An 18,052-nucleotide genomic window follows, 5' to 3' on the forward strand; every position below is an offset into this window, starting at 1 on the left:
GTTGGAGTGCAGTGGCGTGATCTTGGCCCACTGCAAGCTCCGCCTCGCGGGTTCACGCCATTCTACTGCCTCAGCCTCCTGAGTAGCTGGGACTACAGGCACCCGCCACCATGCTTGGCTAATTTTTTTTTTCTTTTTTTTGTATTTTTAGTAGAGACGGGGTTTCACCATGTTAGCCAGGATGGTTGATCTCCTGATCTTGTGAGCCACCTGTCTCAGCCTCCCAAAGTGCTGGGATTACAGGCACAAGCCACCACGCCCGGCCTGAAAGTGATCTTTGAAAGACTTGTTTAAAAGCACATGTAGGCCGGGCGTGGTGGCTCATCTCTGTAATCCCAGAACTTCGGGAGGCTGAGGCGGGCGGATCACGAGGTCAGGAGATCGAGACCACAGTGTAAACCCTGTCTCTACTAAAAATACAAAAAATAAGCCGAGCGTGGTGGTGGGCACCTGTAGTCCCAGCTACTTGGGAGGCTGAGGCAGGAGAGTGGCATGAACCTGGGAGGTGGAGGTTGCAGTGAGCCGAGATCGTGCCACTGCACTCCAGCCTGGGCGACAGGGCAAGACTCGTCTCAAAATAATAATAATAATAATAATAATGAAATAAATAAATACAAGCACATGTGATTCTGGGACTATTCTCCCAGGAATGGTTGCTAAATCTGTACTAAAGCCCCTCATCTCTATTTCCTTTTTTTTTTTTTTTTTTTTGAGACAGAGCCTTGCTCTGTCGCCCAGGCGGAGTGCAGTGGCGCGATCTCAGCTCACTGCTGCAAACTCCGCCTCTCGGGTTCACGCCATTCTCCTGCCTCAGCCTCCCGAGTAGCTGGGACCGCAGGTGCCCGCCACCACGCCCGGCTAATTTTTTGTATTTTTTTAGTAGAGACGGGGTTTCACCATGTTAGCCAGGATGGTCTCGATCTCCTGACCTCGTGATCCACCTGCTTCGGCCTCCCAAAGTGCTGGGATTACAGGCGTGAGCCACCGCGTCTGGCCTAAAAGTGATTTTTGAAAGACTTGTTTAAAAGCACATGTGATTGTGGGACTATTCTCCCAGGAATGATTGCTAAATCTGTACTAAAGCACCCCATCCCCATTTCTTTTTTTTTTGTTTAAGTACTTATTTATTTTAGAAATGGGGTCTCACTCTCTCATGCAGGCTGGAGTGCAGTGACACCATCATAGCTTACTGCAGCCTCAAGCTCCCAGTCTCAGTCGGTCCTTCCACCCAGCTAATGCTACTTTTTTCTTTTTCTTTTTTTTTTTTTTTGAGACGGAGTTTGGTTCTTGTTGCCCAGGCTGGAGTGCAATGGTGCGGTCTCGGCTCACTGCAACCTCCACCTCCCAGGTTCAAATGATTCTCCTGCCTCAGCCTCCTGAGTAGCTGGGATTACAGGCATGAGTCACCATGCCCAGCTAATTTTTTTGTATTTTTAGTAGAGACAGGGTTTCACTATGTTGGCCAGGCTGGTCTTGAACTCCTGACCTCAGGTGATCCACCTGCCTTGGCCTCTCAAAGCACTGGGGTTACAGGCATGAGCCACCGCGCCTAGCCCCACCCAGCTAATTTTTAATTTTTTTTTTTTTTTTGATATGGAGTCTCGCACTGTCACCCAGGCTGTAGTGCAATGGTGCCATCGTGGCTCACTGCAACCTCCGCCTCCTGGGTTCAAGTGATTCTCCTGCCTCAGCCTCCTGAGTAGCTGAGATTACAGGCACCTGCCACCACGCCCGGCTAATTTTTTGTATTTTTAGTAGAGATGGGATTTCACTATGTTGGCCAGGCTGGTCTCGAACTCCTGACCTTGTGATCTGCCTGTCTCGGCCTCCCAAAGTGCTGAGATTACATGCGTGAGCCACCGCGCCCAGCCCAATTTTTAAATTTTTTGTAGAGATGGGATCTCACTAGGTTGCCCAGGCTGATCTCGAACTCCTATCCTCAAACGATCCGACCACCTCGGCCTCCCAAAGCGCTTGTTTTGGGGAACAAAGCCAAACCTACCCTTATAGTCAGTGTAGGCAGTACTTGTGCTCACCGGGAGAGGGCGCCATCCAGAAGGACAGCCTGTGCAGAGGCGTGAAGGGAGCTCATGGCTCCTCTCCTAGGCCACGGACCACACCTTCCTCCAGAAGAGCCACTATCACCATGGTGACCACCCCAGCTATGCCAAGCCCCGGCTGCCCCTGCCCGTGTTCACCGTGCGACATTATGCAGGGACTGTCACCTACCAGGTACCTGGCCTCAGGGACAGACCAGGGTGAATCAGCGAGGGCAGTGTCCCCTCCCAAGCTGAGTCACCCGACAGCAGAGAGGAGTGGGTGTGGGGAGGCCCCTTGCAAGGCTTGGACACCTGTCCCTACCTGAGCCATGGGACCTGCCCAGTTCTGAGCACGGTTTACTGAGTTCTAGGTGACAATTATGGGGTCAGGGAGTGGAAGCCTTGGGACCCTCCAGACAAGTGGGCAGAGCACAAGCATGGGACCTGATGACCTTGGCAGTTTACTTCGCCTTCTGAGCCTCCGTTTCCTCACCTGTAAAATGGGTATGGAGACCTAAGCTCTGGCGTTGCTGTGAGGGTGAGATGTAGTAACGTGGAGATGGCCTGGCAGGTGCCTGGCACATAGTAGGTGCTCACTGAATGGACTTCCCTTCCCCCTTCCGAGTTCTATGCCTACAAAGAAGCTGCACGCGTGCCTACCCCAGGAGGAGAGGAACTGGGGGTGGGGGAGTGGGGGCTGGAATAAAGGGAAGGGCAGTAGGGAGAATCAGTTCTCCCTGGAGGAGATGGCACACTTTGCTTGGAGAAGAAAAACTACAAACTACCCAGGAGTTGCCCCCCAAAAAAGAAATACAAGGAGTTCAAGAAAGCTAGGAAAATGTAAATCAAAATAGATTTAATATGGAGAGACAGACAACATTCTTGTCTAGTCAACCTATTGACTAGCATAGGTTAAAGCCCCAGTGGGGAGAGTGTGGTCTTGCTGGGGACTGGACCTGTCCATGGGGTGGAATGGAAAGTCCAGTGGCAGACCCAAGGCTAGGTAAAGGACTGGAAACACCAAGGCAGCCTTTCAGGTCACCTGGGGAGAGGGTAGATTCTTCTCCTCCATATCCAGCCTCCCCTCCTTGGTTCCTGTTCTCCTCCCTTTCTCCACTTCCCTCCCCACCTGCATGGTCTCTTGCAGGTTCACAAGTTTTTAAACAGAAACCGGGATCAGCTGGACCCTGCTGTGGTGGAGATGCTTGGCCAGAGCCAGCTGCAGGTGCCCATCTGCCCTTCCAGGCCCCCACCCGCTCCATACTCTGTCCCCCAATTCTGTCCTTTTCCCCCTGGGCGCTCTTGCCCAAGGGTTGGCCCTCAAGCCCCTGGCACCTTGGGCCATGGGCTGAGCTTGCCAGGGTCTGGATGCCGAGGGCTGGTCCATTCTGGCTCTCCCGGGCTGCAGGGTGGATGGGCACGCCCCAGCGGCCAGCTGACTCAGCCCTTCACCCCCACAGCTGGTGGGCAGCCTGTTCCAGGAGGCAGAGCCCCAGTCCAGGGGAGGGCGAGGCAGACCCACGCTGGCCTCTCGCTTCCAGCAGGCCCTGGAGGACCTCATAGCCCGGCTGGGCAGGTAAGAACAGCGCCCGCCACACCAGACCCCAGGGAGTTGTATGGGGCACTGGTCTGTGCCCAAGTGACCCCTCTTTCCCTCATCAGGAGCCATGTCTATTTCATCCAGTGCCTCACCCCTAACCCTGGAAAGGTGAGCTCCCCAGCAACTGGCCTCAGGGCCCTCCCCCTCCCTGCACCTCCCTCCCCACAGCTCCAGGCCCCTTGACTCCAGCTGTCTTTGGCTCTGTCTTGTGGCCACAGCTTCCAGGCCTCTTTGACGTGGGACATGTGACAGAGCAACTGCACCAGGCAGCCATACTGGAGGCCGTGGGCACCCGCAGTGCCAACTTCCCTGTGCGTGTGCCCTTTGAGGCCTTCCTGGCCAGGTGGGGCCCAGCACCTCGGGGCAGGACTGACAAGGAGGCCACCGGGAGTGACTGGCAGCCCCGGGGGTCCTTCTGATTGGAGATGGACTCACTCTGCCCAGGACGGGGCCTAGCACCCAACCCTCCCTCTCTCTCCTCGTCCTCTCATCCTCTCTCTCTCTCTCTCTTTCTCTCTCCATCTCGCTCTCTTCTACCATTCACCATCCCTCCACACATTCGTCATTTCTTCTCCTCTCTGCAAACCTCTCCTGTGCTGATGCCTGGGCACCAGAGATGAGGTGGGAGCAGTACCTGCCCTGGGCGGGGCTCACGGTCTAGTGCCCACAGCAGCTGTCCAGGGAGTGCAGGCTGAAGCAGTGAGATGGGAGGGGGGACAGAGTGAGAAAAGAGCCTCTCAGAAGGGCAGGAGGGGCGGGGAGGGGCGGGGAGGGGCGGGGTGGCACATGGAGCTGCCAGGAACCCCAGAGGCAGCTCTGTTCCCAGAGTTCAGAAACCTCCAAGAAAAGCTGCTGGCATTGTCCGTTTTGTTGTTTGCCTATCTGGCCTTTGGCTATTGACTGGATGGCATCTTGGGAATCCTCTGAAGGGCTGGAGTTTACCCCAAGCACAGGGACAGAAGGAGCAGGTGGAGTCACTTCTCGTTGATTTCCAGCTGAGCTGGGCTGGTGGCTGCCTCAGAAGGGAGGGGGCAGCTGCTAGGAGCACCAGCCTCACCCCAGGGCTCTGTGGACCTCCTTAGCCTGTGATGGCCTTGGCAATGGGGATGGCCTGGTTGGGGGACTGAGCAAAAGGCAGGCAGTAGGGATGGGTGTGCCCAGCCTTGAGTCAGATCCTGAGAAGCTCCAGGGCGGGGCACGTTCTGTCTCTGCCATCTGGAAACCTACCAGCTACAGCAATTGTCACCTCCAACAAGAACCCCTGAGCCCGGAAGCTGGGTGAGAGGAACCTCCAGGTACAACTCTCCACCCAGCACAGACCAGGTCTGCTGATCTGTGCCATTCCCTGATGCACTGTGGCATCCTGTGACCACAGACTGTCACCCACATCCCCAGAACCTGCACGGTGCTTGCTTGGTACAGACTAACTACTGAGTGTCCATTGCGCCAAACTGGTACCATGATCTGGACCTGTGAAATGTCCTTCAACACTCCCCCACCCACCCCTTCCTGCCACGCCCCTCCCTCCCTTCCACGTCCCTCCCTCCCACGCCCCTCCCTCCCTTCCATGCCCCTCCCTTCCACACCCCTCCCTCCCTCCCTCCCACAAACTTGTCTTGAGACCCACTGTGTTGGGTGGCGAGGAGACGAAGGCCTTGGGAACCACATTCCTGTTGCTCCCGTGGCCCAGAACCAGCCCTCATGCCTCCTGCGCACACCATGTTCACCTGTTCTCCCCCTGAGCTCCAGCGCAGAGACCCTCCCTGTCCAAGTTCACTGCAGTGTCTCAGCCCCCAGCTGAGCGCCTGGCATAGAGCAGGCACCTTCCAAATTTTTTAATGATCTAGAAATGGAATAAATACCGAGGGGCTCAGGGTGTCGCACAGCAAGTGTGAAAGGGCTGGGCGCAGTGGCTCACGCCTGTAATCCCAGCACTTTGGGAGGCCGAGGCAGGCAGATGACCTGAGGTCAGGAGATCGAGACCAGCCTGACCAATATGGAGAAACCCCGTCTCTATTAAAAATACAAAATCAGCTGGGCGTGGTGTTGCATGCCAGTAATCCCAGCTACTCAGGAGGCTGAGGCAAGAGGATCACTTGAACCTGGGAGGTGGAGGTTGTGGTGAGCTGATATCGCACCATTGCACTCCAGCCTGGGCAATGAGAGTGAAACTCTGTCTCAAAAAAAAAAACCAAAAAGGCCGGGTGCGGTGGCTCACACCTGTAATCCCAGCACTTTGGGAGGCCAAGACGGGCGGATCACGAGGTCAGGAGATCGAGACTGTCCTGGCTAACATGGTGAAACCCCGTCTCTACTAAAAATACAAAAAATTAGCCGGGTGCGGTGGCGGGCACCTGTAGTCCCAGCTACTAGGGAGGCTGAGGCAGGAGAATGGCCTGAACCCGGGAGGCGGAGCTTGCAGTGAGCCGAGATCGCGCCACTGCACTCCCGCCTGGGCGAAAGAGCGAGACTCCGTCTTAAAAAAAAAAAAAAAGTGTAAAAGGAGGTTCTGGCTATTCTGATCTCAGCTCCATCCTTGGAGCAGTTTCCGGGCCCTGGGGTCAGAAGGGCAGGAAGACCTCTCTGACCGGGAGAAGTGTGGTGCCGTCCTGAGCCAGGTGTTGGGGGCCGAATCACCTCTCTATCACCTTGGAGCCACCAAGGTGGGTGTGTGTATCCCTGTGTGCAGAGGGCAGCATGAATGGGAAAGGAGAGATGCATTCTGGGCCCAAAGGGACAAACCCAGGATTTGGGGATCCATTCACGTGGTGGGAGACAGAAGGGCTGGACGGCAGGGCCAGAAGAACAAATGGTTTGGCTGGAAGGGAGAAGGCTGAGACCAGAGGAGGAGAGCAGGAGGGGCTGGCTCCTGGCTCCTGCCTACAGCCCACCCCTCTACCCACAGGTCCTGCTGCAGGAGCAGGGCTGGCAGCGGCTGGAGGAGCTCCGGGACCAGCAGCGCTCCCAGGCCCTGGTCGACCTGCACCGCAGCTTCCACACCTGCATCTCCCGCCAGCGCGTCCTGCCCCGGATGCAGGCTCGCATGCGTGGGTTCCAGGCCAGGTCTGCAGGCGTTGGAGCCAGGGCTGAAGTGGGTGGGGTGAGGCCGTGGGTTCGTCCTCCAGGTGGTGGGGCAGGGTTGGGGAAACATAGGGCCTCAAGGCAAGTCATCCTGACCCAGTGCCATCTCATCGGCATGTGACTCTCCTTGACGGCATTCCCCCCCATACCTGTGCAGCCTCTGCTTGAATACCCCGGCCACAAGAAACTCATTACCTACTGAGGCCACCTGAACCTGTGGTCCTGACTCCTTTATCATTCTCTTTTCTGGTCTGTTTTCCACACTGTGGGAACAATCTTTGTTTTATTTTTGAGATGGAGTTTTGCTCTTGTTGCCCAGGCTGGAGTGCAGTGGCGCGATCTCAGCTCACTGCAACCTCTGCCCCCTGGGTTCAAGTGATTCGCCTGCCTCAGCCTCCCGAGTAGCTGGGATTACAGGCTTGTGCCACCACACTCAGCTAATTTTTTTTTGAGATGGAGTTTCACTCTTGTTGCCCAGGCTGGAGTGTAATGGTACGATCTCGGGCACTGCAACCTCCACCTAACAGGTTCAAGCGATTCTCCCGCCTCAGCCTCCTGAGTAGCTGGGATTACAGGCATGTGCCACCATGCCTGGCTAATTTTGTATTTTTAGTAGAGACGGGGTTTCTCCATGTTGGTCAGGCTGGTCTCGAACTCCCGACCTCAGGTGATCCGCCCGCCTCAGCCTCCCAAAATGCTGGGATTACAGGTGTAAGCCACCGTGCCTAGCTACAGTCATCTTTTCAAAGCATGAATCATGTTGTTAAGGACCTGACTACCTCCCCAGCCCAATTTAGGCCAGACTTTTACCCTGCAGTGACTTTAGACTTCTCTTTCCTATAACACCACCCTCCCACTTCTCACCTAATCATCTCTTTTTCGCCCTCACAGCCTGTCTTCACGCATTCCTCCAACAGCTGTTGGCTGACCGTCTGCCTCATCTACCCCTGGGCCAGATGCTGGCGACAGAGCTGGGGATGCCAGAGACGGGGCCTCCCAGGCTGGTTGGGGAGTCAGATTCAGATGGTAAAGCAGCCAGTGATCTTCCCAGAGAGTAACTCGAGGGCTGAGAATAAAGTGAAGACAGTGCAGAACATCGGGGGAGCCAGGCATCTCCACTATCTATTTCCAACATGTTTTCATCCCGCAAACAGAAACTCTGGACCCATTAAGCAGTAACTATTCCCCCCAAGACCCCCAGCCCCTGGTAACTTTCAGTCTACTTGAGTCTCTATGAAGTTGCCCATTCTAGATATTTCCTGTAAGTTGACTCATACAATATTTCCTTTTACGACTGGCTTCTTTCACTTAACATAATGTTTCAAAGTTCATCCATGTTGTAGCATGTGTCAGAAATTCATTCAGTTCCAGGCTTGAGGGTTAATAATTTATTATTATTATTATTATTATTATTATTATTATTATTTGAGATGGAGTCTTGCTCTGTTGCCCAGGCTGGAATGCAGTGGCTCGATCTCGGCTCACGGCAACCTCTGCCTCCCAGGTTCAAGCAATTCTCCTGCCTCAGTCTCCTGAGTAACTGGGATTACAGGCACCCACCACCCGCCACCACGCCCGGCTAATTTTTCATATTTTCAGTAGAGACGGGGTTTCACCATGTTGGCCAGGCTGGTCTTGAACTCCTGTCTTCTGAGTCGATCCACCCGCCTCAGCCTCTCAAAGTGCTGGGATTACAGGCGTGAGCCACTGCACCCAGCCTGTTCTAGTCTGTTTACAAATCTTTGGGGTATAGGCCTAGGAGTGAAAGTGCTGGTAATTCTATCATATGGTAATTCTATGTTTAACTTTCTGAGGAGCTGCCAAATTGCTTTCCATAGTGGCTGCATCATTTTATGTTTCTACCAGCAATGTACAAGGGTTCCAGTTTCTCTACATCCTTGCCAGTACTTACTCTTTTCCATTTTTAAAAGCATAGCCCTGCTAGTGGGTGTGAAGTGGCATCTCATTATGGCTTTGATGTGCATTTCTCTAGGACTAATGACGTTGAGCATCTCAGACATTAGTGCCACTCCTTTGGAGAAATGTCTGTTTCTCCTCTGCCCGTTTTTATTTTTTAATTAATTAATTAATTTTTGAGACAGAATCTCGCTCTGTCACCCAGGCTGGAGTGCAGTGGCGCCATCTCAGCTCACTGCAACCTCTGCCCCCTGGATTCAAGCCATTCTCCTGCCTCAGCCTCCCGAGTAGCTGGGATTACAGGCACCTGCCACCATGCCCAGTTAATTTTTGTGTTTTTAGTGGAGATGGGGTTTTACTGTGTTGGCCAGGCTGGTCTCGAACTCCTGACCTCAGGTGATCCACCTCAGGTGATCAGCCTCCCAAAGTGCTGGGATTACAGGCATGAGCCACTGCACCCGGCCTTTATTTTTTATAATTATTATTTTTTATTAAAAAATTTTTTTTGAGACAGAGTCTTGCTATATCATCCAAGTTGGAGTGCAGCTGGGTCACACCTGTAATCCCAGCTCCTCAGGAGGCTGAGGCACGAGAATCACTTGAACCTGGGAGGCGGAGATTCAAGTGAGCCGAGATCGCGCCATTGCACTCCAGCAGCAGCATGATCTCAGCTCACTGCAACCTCCAGCTACTGGGTTCAAGTGATTTCGTGCCTCAGCCTCTGGAGTAGCTGGGATTGCAGGCATAGGCCACCAAGCCCGGCTAATTTTGTTGTTGTTGTTGTTGTTTTTCTTTTGAGATGGAGTCTCGCTCTGTTGCCCAGGCTGGAGTGCAATGGCTTGGTCTCAGCTCAATACAACCTCCGCCTCCTGGGTTCAAGTGATTCTCCTGCCTCAGCCTATGAAGTAGCTGGGACTACAGGCACCTGCCACCATGCTCAGCTAATTTTTGTATTTTTAGTAGAGACAGAGTTTAACTATGTTGGCCAGGCTGGTCTTGAACTCCTGACCTCGTGATCTGCCCGCCTCGGTCTCCCAAAGTGCTGGGATTATAGGCGTGAGCCACCACGCCTGGCCTTTTTTGTATTTTTAGTAGAGACGGGGTTTCACCGTGTTGGCCAGGCTGGTCTCAAGCTCCTGGTCTCTAGTGATCCTCCCACTTCAGCCTCCCAAGGTACAGGGATTACAGGTGTCATACGGGTATGAGCCATTGCATCCGACCAATGGTGTTACTTTTTAATAAGTTCTGCTGCTCTTTTTTTTTTTGCAAGATAGGGTCTGACTTTGTCACCCAGGCTAAAGAGCAGTGACCCAGTCATAGCTCCTACCTCAGCCTCACAAGTAGCTAGAACTACAAGGACACGCCGTCATGCCTGGCTAATTTAAAAAATCTTTTTTGTAGAGATGAGGTCTTGCTATGTTGCCCAGGCTGGTCTTGAACTCCTGGTCTCAAGCAATTCTCCTTCCTCAGCCTCTTAGAGTGCTGGGATTACAGGCATGAGCTACCGTACCAAGCTAAGGGAAATGATTTTTTTTTTTTTTTTTTTTTGGTCAGTGTGCATATAGGGAACTGATCTGAACCCAGGTATTCTAGGCCCAGAGTCAGAGAGTCAGATCTTAATCCCTCAGGCTAAACAGTCTCTCAATTTACTCGTTCTCCTTCCTCCCTTCCTCCCTCTCTCCCTCCTCCCTCCTCCCTCCTCCTCTCTCTCTCTCTTTCCTTCCTTCCCTTCCTTCCTTCCTCCCTCCTTCCCTCCCTCTCTCTCTCTTTCTTCTCTTTCTTTCTCCCTTCCTTCCTCCCTTCCTCCCTTCCTGACAGAGTCTTGGTCTGTCACCCAGGCTGGAGTGCAATGGCGCGATCTCGGCTCACTTGAATCTCCACCTCCCAGGTTCAAGTGATTCTGGTGCCTCAGCCTACTGAGGAGCTGGGATTACAGGTGTGCTGTAATTTTTGTATTTTTAGTAGAGACGGGGTTTCACCATGTTGGCCAGGCTGGTCTTGAACTCCTGACCTCAAGTGATCCACCTGCCTTGGCCTCCCAAAGTGCTGGGATTACAGGCATCAGCCACCGCACCCGACCCTTGCTTTTCTTTTGAAGTATCCTATTCTTTTCCTGTTGTTTCTGTGAAGCATCCAGGGCTTCTCTGGTCCAAAGTCAGTTTTTACATGAATGTCAGGCTTAAGGGATTCTAGTACCAGGCAGGAAGCATAAGTTTGGACTCTTCATTTCGCCCCCGCCCTTTCCCGGCCTCCAGGAAGCGGTACCTCCGGTGGCGGGCAGCTCTGGGACAGCTGAACACCATCCTGCTGGTGGCCCAGCCCCTGCTCCAGAGGCGGCAGAGACTGCAGGTGCAGGGGCTTGGGTGGGGCGGTTCAGGGTAGAAGCCAGGCTGCCTGAGCTGGCCGAGCTGGCCAAATCCCAGCAGCGTTGACCCTCTCAGCCCAGTCTCGCAAGGGCTGTGGCTTCAGACACAGTGCTCCTTGAACTCATCCCTTTTCCCTCCGGCCGGGGTAGGCCGGGGCCCTTGGGAGGTGCTGTCTTCCTCCATCCCTGCCCACTCTCCCCAGGGCCTGGCTCTTCCCTCTTGCCTGGGGTTCCCATCCCCTCCAGGCCTCCCCTGGGCCCCTTCCGCTCCCCTCTTTTGCATGATGACTCAAATCTAAGGTCTATAAAGCGACTCAAAGGTCAATGCCCACGTGCTACCCCCTCTCTGGCCCCTCCCTGGCTGGACTTTGTCCCCTGGAACCATTTCTTCCCTTCTTCCTGCCTTCTTCCCGGTGCCCTGGCAGATGGGCACAGACGCCCACAGTGCTAAGGCTGGTGAGGGCCCTGGAGGGCCAGGGGTGGCTGGCCCCTCCTGATCTGTTCTCACTCCTTTGCTGAGAACCTCCCAGGGGCAGGAGGGGACAGCTGAACTTCAGAGCTGGGGAGGTGCCCCCAGGTGACTCACATGGGAGGCATCAGCTCTTCCCACATCTCTTCCAACAGCTTGGGCATTGGCAGGGCTGGCATAGCAGCGAAAGGGCCTTGGAGAGAGTGCCAAGCATGGTAGGTGGCCTGGGAAGTGGGGGGTTTTACATGGGGCTATGAAGCTGCTGAGACTGGGACAGCTTAGAGGGCTGCCAGGGTGCTACTATGGGTCTTGTCCCTCAGGGCCATGCATTGCACCTCCTGAGAAGAGGGCCGGGGTGCCCTTGGCTCTTGGTTTCCCTCAGAGGGTCTTTGGGGCTCTGTTTGTTCGAGTGTCCAGGGTCAGAATCCTTGGTCTTTGGCTGGATGTGGTGGCACACACCTGTAATCCCAGCACTTTGAGGTCGAGGTGTGAGGATTGCTTGAGCCCAGGAATTTGAGACCAGCCTGGGCAACATGACAAGACCCCATCTCTACAAAAACAATAAAAATTAGCTGGACACAGCAGCACATGCCTATAGTCTCAGCTACTCAGGAGGTTTGAGGTGGGAGGATCGCTTGAGCTAGAGCCTCGGAAGTCAAGGCTGCAGTGAGCCATGATGGTACCACTGCACTCTAGCCTGGGTGACAGAGTGAGACCCTGCCTCAAAAAAAAAAAAAAAAAAATCCGTGGTCTTTGGAAGGGATGTTTATAATCTTGGGGTTGAGGGTGTGGGGAGGGACACTGGTCCCTAGGCCCCTCCTGTGGATCCTGGGTAAATGAGTCCCCTCTGCCAGGAGCTGGGGCGCTTGGAGATCCCGGCTGAGCTGGCCATCATGCTGAAGACGGCGGAAAGTGAGTCTTGTTGGTGTCCTCTTGTTAGGACTCCCTCTCCAGTCCCTTTACTGTGGGGTGTGTCTGTCCCTTGTGGTTCCTCCCTCTGATGCTCCAGACTCCCCTGAGCTCATCACTTGGGTCCCTGTGGACAGGGGCTGATGGCTCGTGGTGAGGGGTGGAGGTGGTCCCAGGGCCAGGTACCACACCTGGATGCTCCTGGGCTGCCTCCCGGTGCTTGTTCCCAGGCCATCGGGACGCCCTGGCTGGGAGCATCACTGAGTGCCTGCCGCCTGAGGTTCCTGCCCGGCCCAGCCTGACTCTCCCAGCAGACATTGACCTGTTCCCTTTCTCCAGCTTCGTCGCCATCGGCTTTCAGGTGGGCGCCCAGGCCTAAGCTCTTCCCACTGGCCTCACCGCTCTGAGTTAGCACCTGCCTGACAGATGCTGCGTTTTTTTCCCCGCTGTCAGCTCTTGCCCTCCTCCCTCCCCAGCCTTTGGGGCTGTGAATAGCACTGAATTGCTCTGAAAATAACCATTGAATGTAATTGTCTCACCATAGAGTGTTACTGGAGATAACAGTTGGTGTTATTGAATGGGAGACGTTATTTAGATCCACGATGCCACACCTTTGTTGTACCTGCGGTGTGCCCTGCTTTTGAAGTCATGACCTTAAAGAATGTTTATTGACAAGGGAAATTGTCCAGACTTCAGCAGTAAATACAAATGCAGGTTCAAAACTGCACATACAGGTTGGACATGGTGGCTCATGCTTGTAATCCCAGCACTTTTGGGAGGCCGAGGTGGGTGGATCACCTGAGGTCAGGAGTTTGAGACCGGCCTGGCCAACATGGTGAAACCCCGTCTCTACTAAAAATACAAAAATTAGCCAGACATGCGCCTGTAGTCCCAGCTACTCAGGAGGCCGAGACAGGAGAATCACTTGAACCTGGGAGGTGGAGGCTGCAGTGAGCTGAGATTGTGCCACTGCACTCCAGCCTGGGCGACAGACAAGACTCTGCCTCAAAAAAAAAAAAAGCATTAAGATGCATTTCTGTCCAGCCCCTCTGCCTCTCCCGAGGTGCCTGCTCCGGTGGGGCTCCCCTGGGCTGTCTGATAGCTGGCGAGCATGGACTGAGCCCTCTCCTTCCTTGCAGGAACCGTCCCTGCCCAGGCCAGGGCAGCCACTGGCGAAGCCCCTAACCCAGCTGGATGGAGACAACCCTCAGCGTGCCCTGGACATCAACAAAGTGGTGAGTGACACATTGGAGAAGGGACAGGATAGGCGCCTGGGAGCCCCGCACGTCCTGTCCTTACCCGGCTGTGTCGGCAGATGCTGCGGCTCCTGGGGGACGGATCCCTGGAGTCCTGGCAGAGGCAGACCATGGGCACATACCTGGTGCGGCGGGGGCAGTGCCGGCCAGGGCTGCGGAATGAGCTCTTTAGCCAGCTGGTGGCCCAGCTATGGCAGAACCCAGATGAACAGCAGAGCCAGCGTGGCTGGGCCCTCATGGCTGTTTTGCTCAGCGCCTTTCCCCCACTGCCTGTCCTACAGAAGCCGCTGCTCAAGTAAGGGGCCTGGGAGGTGGGGACCTGGCAGGTGTGGTCGCTGGATCACCCTGCCTCCACTGCAGCCTGTGCCCACCCTGCAGGTTCGTGTCTGACCAGGCCCCCAGGGGCATGGCAGCGCTGTGCCAGCACAAGCTGCTGGGGGCCTTGGAGCAGTCGCAGCTGGCCTCGGGGGCCACTCGGGCCCACCCCCCGACCCAGCTGGAGTGGCTGGCCGGATGGCGGCGGGGCCGCATGGTGCTGGATGTGTTCACCTTCAGCGGTGAGGACTGCCTCTGGCTGAGGCCTCCCAGGCCTGAAGTGGGGCCAGCCCTACCCCTTTGCCCTCCCTGGAACCCCTTCCTGCCCCAGTCTTCCTGCTGCCCTGTCCTCAGTGACCCTGATCTCCCTCCCCTCTGTCCTGCTTTTGAAACTCTCATGGGGACAGCAGCCCCTTCCTGTCAGGGTGGACTCTGCTGTCCCTCACTCTTGCCCCCGCCCCCCACGCCCCTGCAGAGGAGTGCTACTCGGCCGAGGTGGAGTCTTGGACCACCGGGGAGCAGCTGGCTGGGTGGATCCTGCAGAGCAGGTATGGGGACCGGGGATGGGGGACAGTGTGGCCAAAGTGACCCTTGTCCTATACCCTCCTCCTTCTCCAAGCCCAGTCTCAGGGGCCGGGAGGGGAGGTGCCCCGGGGTGGGCAGGGGCCAGACTGCAGATGGCGATGGGGAGCCGGGGGCAGATTAGGAATGAGGGGCTTGGGAGCTCCCACGGCCCAGATTCTAACTCAGCAGGTCAGAAAAGAAATGCCCATGCTGGAGCCCTTGTGGAAGTGGAGGGCCGTGAGGTGAGGAGGGGAGCAGCCCCCGCTGCTGAGCAAACCTGGGTCCCGGACCAGGCGGATCCAGGGCCACCCTCCCTTCCTCAGCCCCCTGCCCCCTTGGCCCACCCTGTGGTCCTTGCCCCTTCTGGATGGCCGCCTGCCTCACTGACTGGTCCCCTCCCACCCAGAGGCCTGGAGGCGCCTCCCCGGGGCTGGTCTGTGTCACTGCACTCCAGGGACGCATGGCAGGACTTGGCTGGCTGCGACTTTGTGCTGGACCTGATCAGCCAGACTGAGGACCTGGGGGACCCAGCTTGTCCCCGCAGCTACCCCATCACTCCTTTTGGCTCGTAGGTGCCACCCAGCACCCCTCTCCCTGGCCTGCTCCTGCCGGGGAACCCCACAGCCACCCTGCCACACTCAGGGGTTTATAGGAGCTGCCACAGGCCCAGCCCTCCCACCCAGCCTCCTCCCAACCATGGGGTGACCCCCGCAGCAGCTTCTACCTCTTGCCCCAGCCTGGGTGACCCTCAGCCTTGGCCACCCCCTTAGCTGGATCCCGTTTCCTGCAGAGCCGAGGCCATTCCCCTTGCCCCTGGCATTCAGCCCCCCTCACTGCCCCCAGGACCCCCTCCAGGTCCAGCCCCAACGCTGCCCAGCAGGGACCACACAGGTAAGGCTGGAGTGGGCACATGGAGGTTGGCAGAGCATGGGAAGCCCCACGCCCCGGGCCGTGGCTCCAACCCTCTCCCTGCCCCACAGGGGAGGTCCAGAGGTCAGGGAGCCTGGACGGCTTCCTGGACCAGATCTTCCAGCCAGTGATATCCTCCGGCCTCAGCGTGAGTCGGGCACAGCCCCCGAATGCCCCTGCCCCAACCCCCCGGGGCCTCTGCTGCCCCTTCCATTTTTCTCAGGGCTCTCACTCTGACCTGTGACCATTGTCCCTTCAGGATCTGGAACAAAGCTGGGCTCTGAGCAGCCGCATGAAGGGAGGGGGCGCCATTGGGCCCACACAGCAGGGCTACCCCATGGGTGAGTGAGGGGCTGATTCCTCACCCAGGGCCTCCGGGCCCGGCAGCATGGCAGGCATGGCCTGGGACCCCTCTGGCAGTGGCGATTGATGCCCTGGCCAGCACCCCGGTGCCCGATGCTCTTCTCTGTGCCTGGGGCTGGAGGGAGGTGGCATGTGGGCCCAGGCAGGGACTGACAGGGAGGGCGTGTTCCCTCAGTGTACCCAGGAATGATTCAGATGCCTGCATACCAGCCAGGCATGGTCCCTGCACCCATGCCCATGATGCCAGCAATGGGCACAGTCCCTGCCATGCCAGGTAAGTCTGGGCTGGGGGCACCAGAGTCCCTTCTCAGGAGAGCAGCCACCAGCTCTGGGACTGGAGGAGGGAGGGTCCTGCTAGGAGTCCCGAGTGCACAGTGGGCAGCGAGCTTCAAGGCTGGCCATGGTGCCCACCACTCTGGCCGCCTGCCGCCCTCACAGCCATGGTGGTGCCGCCGCAGCCACCGCTTCCCAGCCTGGATGCAGGGCAGCTGGCCGTCCAGCAGCAGAACTTTATCCAGCAGCAGGCGCTAATCCTGGTGAGCGCTGGCAGGGCCCTGGGGCCACCTGGTGGAGGAGAGGTCTGTGGCTCGGGGATGACGGTCTGAACTGGCTGCTCCTCCTGCTTCAGGCCCAGCAGATGACAGCCCAGGCCATGTCCCTGTCCCTGGAGCAGCAGACGCAGCAGCAGCAGCGGCAGGCTCGGGCCTCCGAGGCTGCGTCCCAGGCCTCACCCTCAGCCATCACCTCCAAGCCCAGGAAGCCCCCCACACCCCCGGAGAAGCCACAGCGTGACCTGGGATCAGAGGGTGGCTGCCTGAGGGTGAGGAGGTGACCATGTTCTCAGGAAGGGATGTGAGGGTGGGGACTGCAGGGGCAGGGGACATGGGCAGGGTGAGTAGGCAGACGCAGGGAAGAGGCTGCTGGCCCAGGACTGGGGACCCGAGGGGCGTGGCGAGTGTGGCACCCAGGCTGGCTGAGCTGCCACTCATTTCTGCTTCTGCCAGGAGACCTCCGAGGAGGCTGAAGACAGGCCCTATCGGCCCAAGAGCTTCCAGCAGAAACGGAACTATTTCCAGAGGATGGGTGAGGGCACTTGGGGTGGCAGGACCGTGCAGAAACATGGCCAGTGCCCCTGGCCTGGGCCAGGGAGGGTGGGGTGTGCTCTGCTCCCCGGAGTTGGTGCGGCCCATCCAGGAGCCCAGCTGGGCCAGTATGGGTAACTTTGAAGGCCATCTGGACACTTGCAGGGCAGCCACAGATCACAGTGAGGACGATGAAGCCCCCGGCCAAGGTCTACATCCCCCAGGGGGAGGCGCAGGAGGCGGAGGAGGAGGAGGAGGAGCAGGAGGAGCAAGAAGTGGAAACAAGAGCAGGTTGTGGGGAGCTGGGCAGGGCCTGGGGCTCCGGTGGCTCTGCACGCGGTTAACAGTCTTTCCTGTTTCCTGGTCAGTGCCGTCCCCTCCTCCTCCCCCCATCGTGAAGAAGCCATTGAAGCAAGGTGGGGCCAAAGCTCCAAAAGAGGCCGAGGCTGAGCCAGCCAAGGAGACAGCGGCCAAGGGCCATGGCCAAGGGCCAGCCCAAGGCAGGGGGACTGTGGTGCGCAGCTCAGACTCCAAGCCCAAGCAGCCACAACCCAGCAGGGAAATTGGCAACATCATCCGCATGTACCAGAGCCGCCCGGGCCCCGTGCCTGTGCCCGTGCAGCCATCCAGGTGGGCCCCCACGGGGAGGTGGCCAGGGCTGTCCTGCTCCTCGGGGAATCACCCTATGAACTTAGTGACCTCTTGCTTCTCCCACGAGGCCTCCCAAAGCTTTCCTGAAGAAAATCGACCCCAAGGACGAGGCTCTGGCCAAGCTGGGTATCAACGGTGCCCACTCGTCCCCGCCGGTGAGCACCCCAGCCTGTCTCCCCCAGAGTGTGTGCTGCTGCACTGGGGAGCCCAAGGCTCTCTGGGGCGAACTTGGCCTTGTGCTGTGACTCAGCCCGTGTACTTTCTCCGTATCCCCCCAGATGCTGTCCCCCAGCCCAGGAAAGGGCCCCCCGCCAGCTGTGGCTCCTCGACCCAAGGCCCCGCTACAGCTTGGGCCCTCTAGCTCCATCAAGGAAAAGCAGGGGCCCCTTCTGGACCTGTTTGGCCAGAAGCTGCCTATTGCCCAGACACCCCCACCTCCACCAGCGCCACCACTGCCTCTGCCCGAGGACCCAGGGACCCTTTCAGCAGAGCGTCGTTGTAAGGAACCGCATTTCTCCTGCGCCGTGGGCTT

General features: G+C 57.1%; 1 protein-coding gene across 1 annotated transcript in view; it reads left to right on the forward strand.

The window, feature by feature from the left end:
* MYO15B (myosin XVB) overlaps nucleotides 1-18,052 on the forward strand; it is a 42,752-nt gene that overhangs the window by 15,170 nt on the left and 9,530 nt on the right. The window contains 27 exon segments of the mRNA XM_054670679.2: nucleotides 2,107-2,232; nucleotides 3,187-3,264; nucleotides 3,500-3,615; nucleotides 3,702-3,747; nucleotides 3,858-3,982; nucleotides 6,185-6,302; nucleotides 6,545-6,702; nucleotides 10,893-10,986; nucleotides 11,627-11,686; nucleotides 12,326-12,383; nucleotides 12,611-12,741; nucleotides 13,520-13,615; nucleotides 13,696-13,931; nucleotides 14,015-14,193; nucleotides 14,427-14,499; nucleotides 14,922-15,083; nucleotides 15,306-15,406; nucleotides 15,496-15,572; nucleotides 15,684-15,765; nucleotides 15,963-16,061; nucleotides 16,226-16,323; nucleotides 16,416-16,607; nucleotides 16,792-16,870; nucleotides 17,035-17,160; nucleotides 17,238-17,499; nucleotides 17,588-17,675; nucleotides 17,799-18,018. Coding sequence (XP_054526654.1) covers nucleotides 2,107-2,232; nucleotides 3,187-3,264; nucleotides 3,500-3,615; nucleotides 3,702-3,747; nucleotides 3,858-3,982; nucleotides 6,185-6,302; nucleotides 6,545-6,702; nucleotides 10,893-10,986; nucleotides 11,627-11,686; nucleotides 12,326-12,383; nucleotides 12,611-12,741; nucleotides 13,520-13,615; nucleotides 13,696-13,931; nucleotides 14,015-14,193; nucleotides 14,427-14,499; nucleotides 14,922-15,083; nucleotides 15,306-15,406; nucleotides 15,496-15,572; nucleotides 15,684-15,765; nucleotides 15,963-16,061; nucleotides 16,226-16,323; nucleotides 16,416-16,607; nucleotides 16,792-16,870; nucleotides 17,035-17,160; nucleotides 17,238-17,499; nucleotides 17,588-17,675; nucleotides 17,799-18,018 — 3,280 coding nt within the window.

The sequence above is a fragment of the Pan troglodytes genome, chromosome 19 (genome assembly GCF_028858775.2).
Source record: "Pan troglodytes isolate AG18354 chromosome 19, NHGRI_mPanTro3-v2.0_pri, whole genome shotgun sequence".
NCBI lineage: Eukaryota > Metazoa > Chordata > Mammalia > Primates > Hominidae > Pan > Pan troglodytes.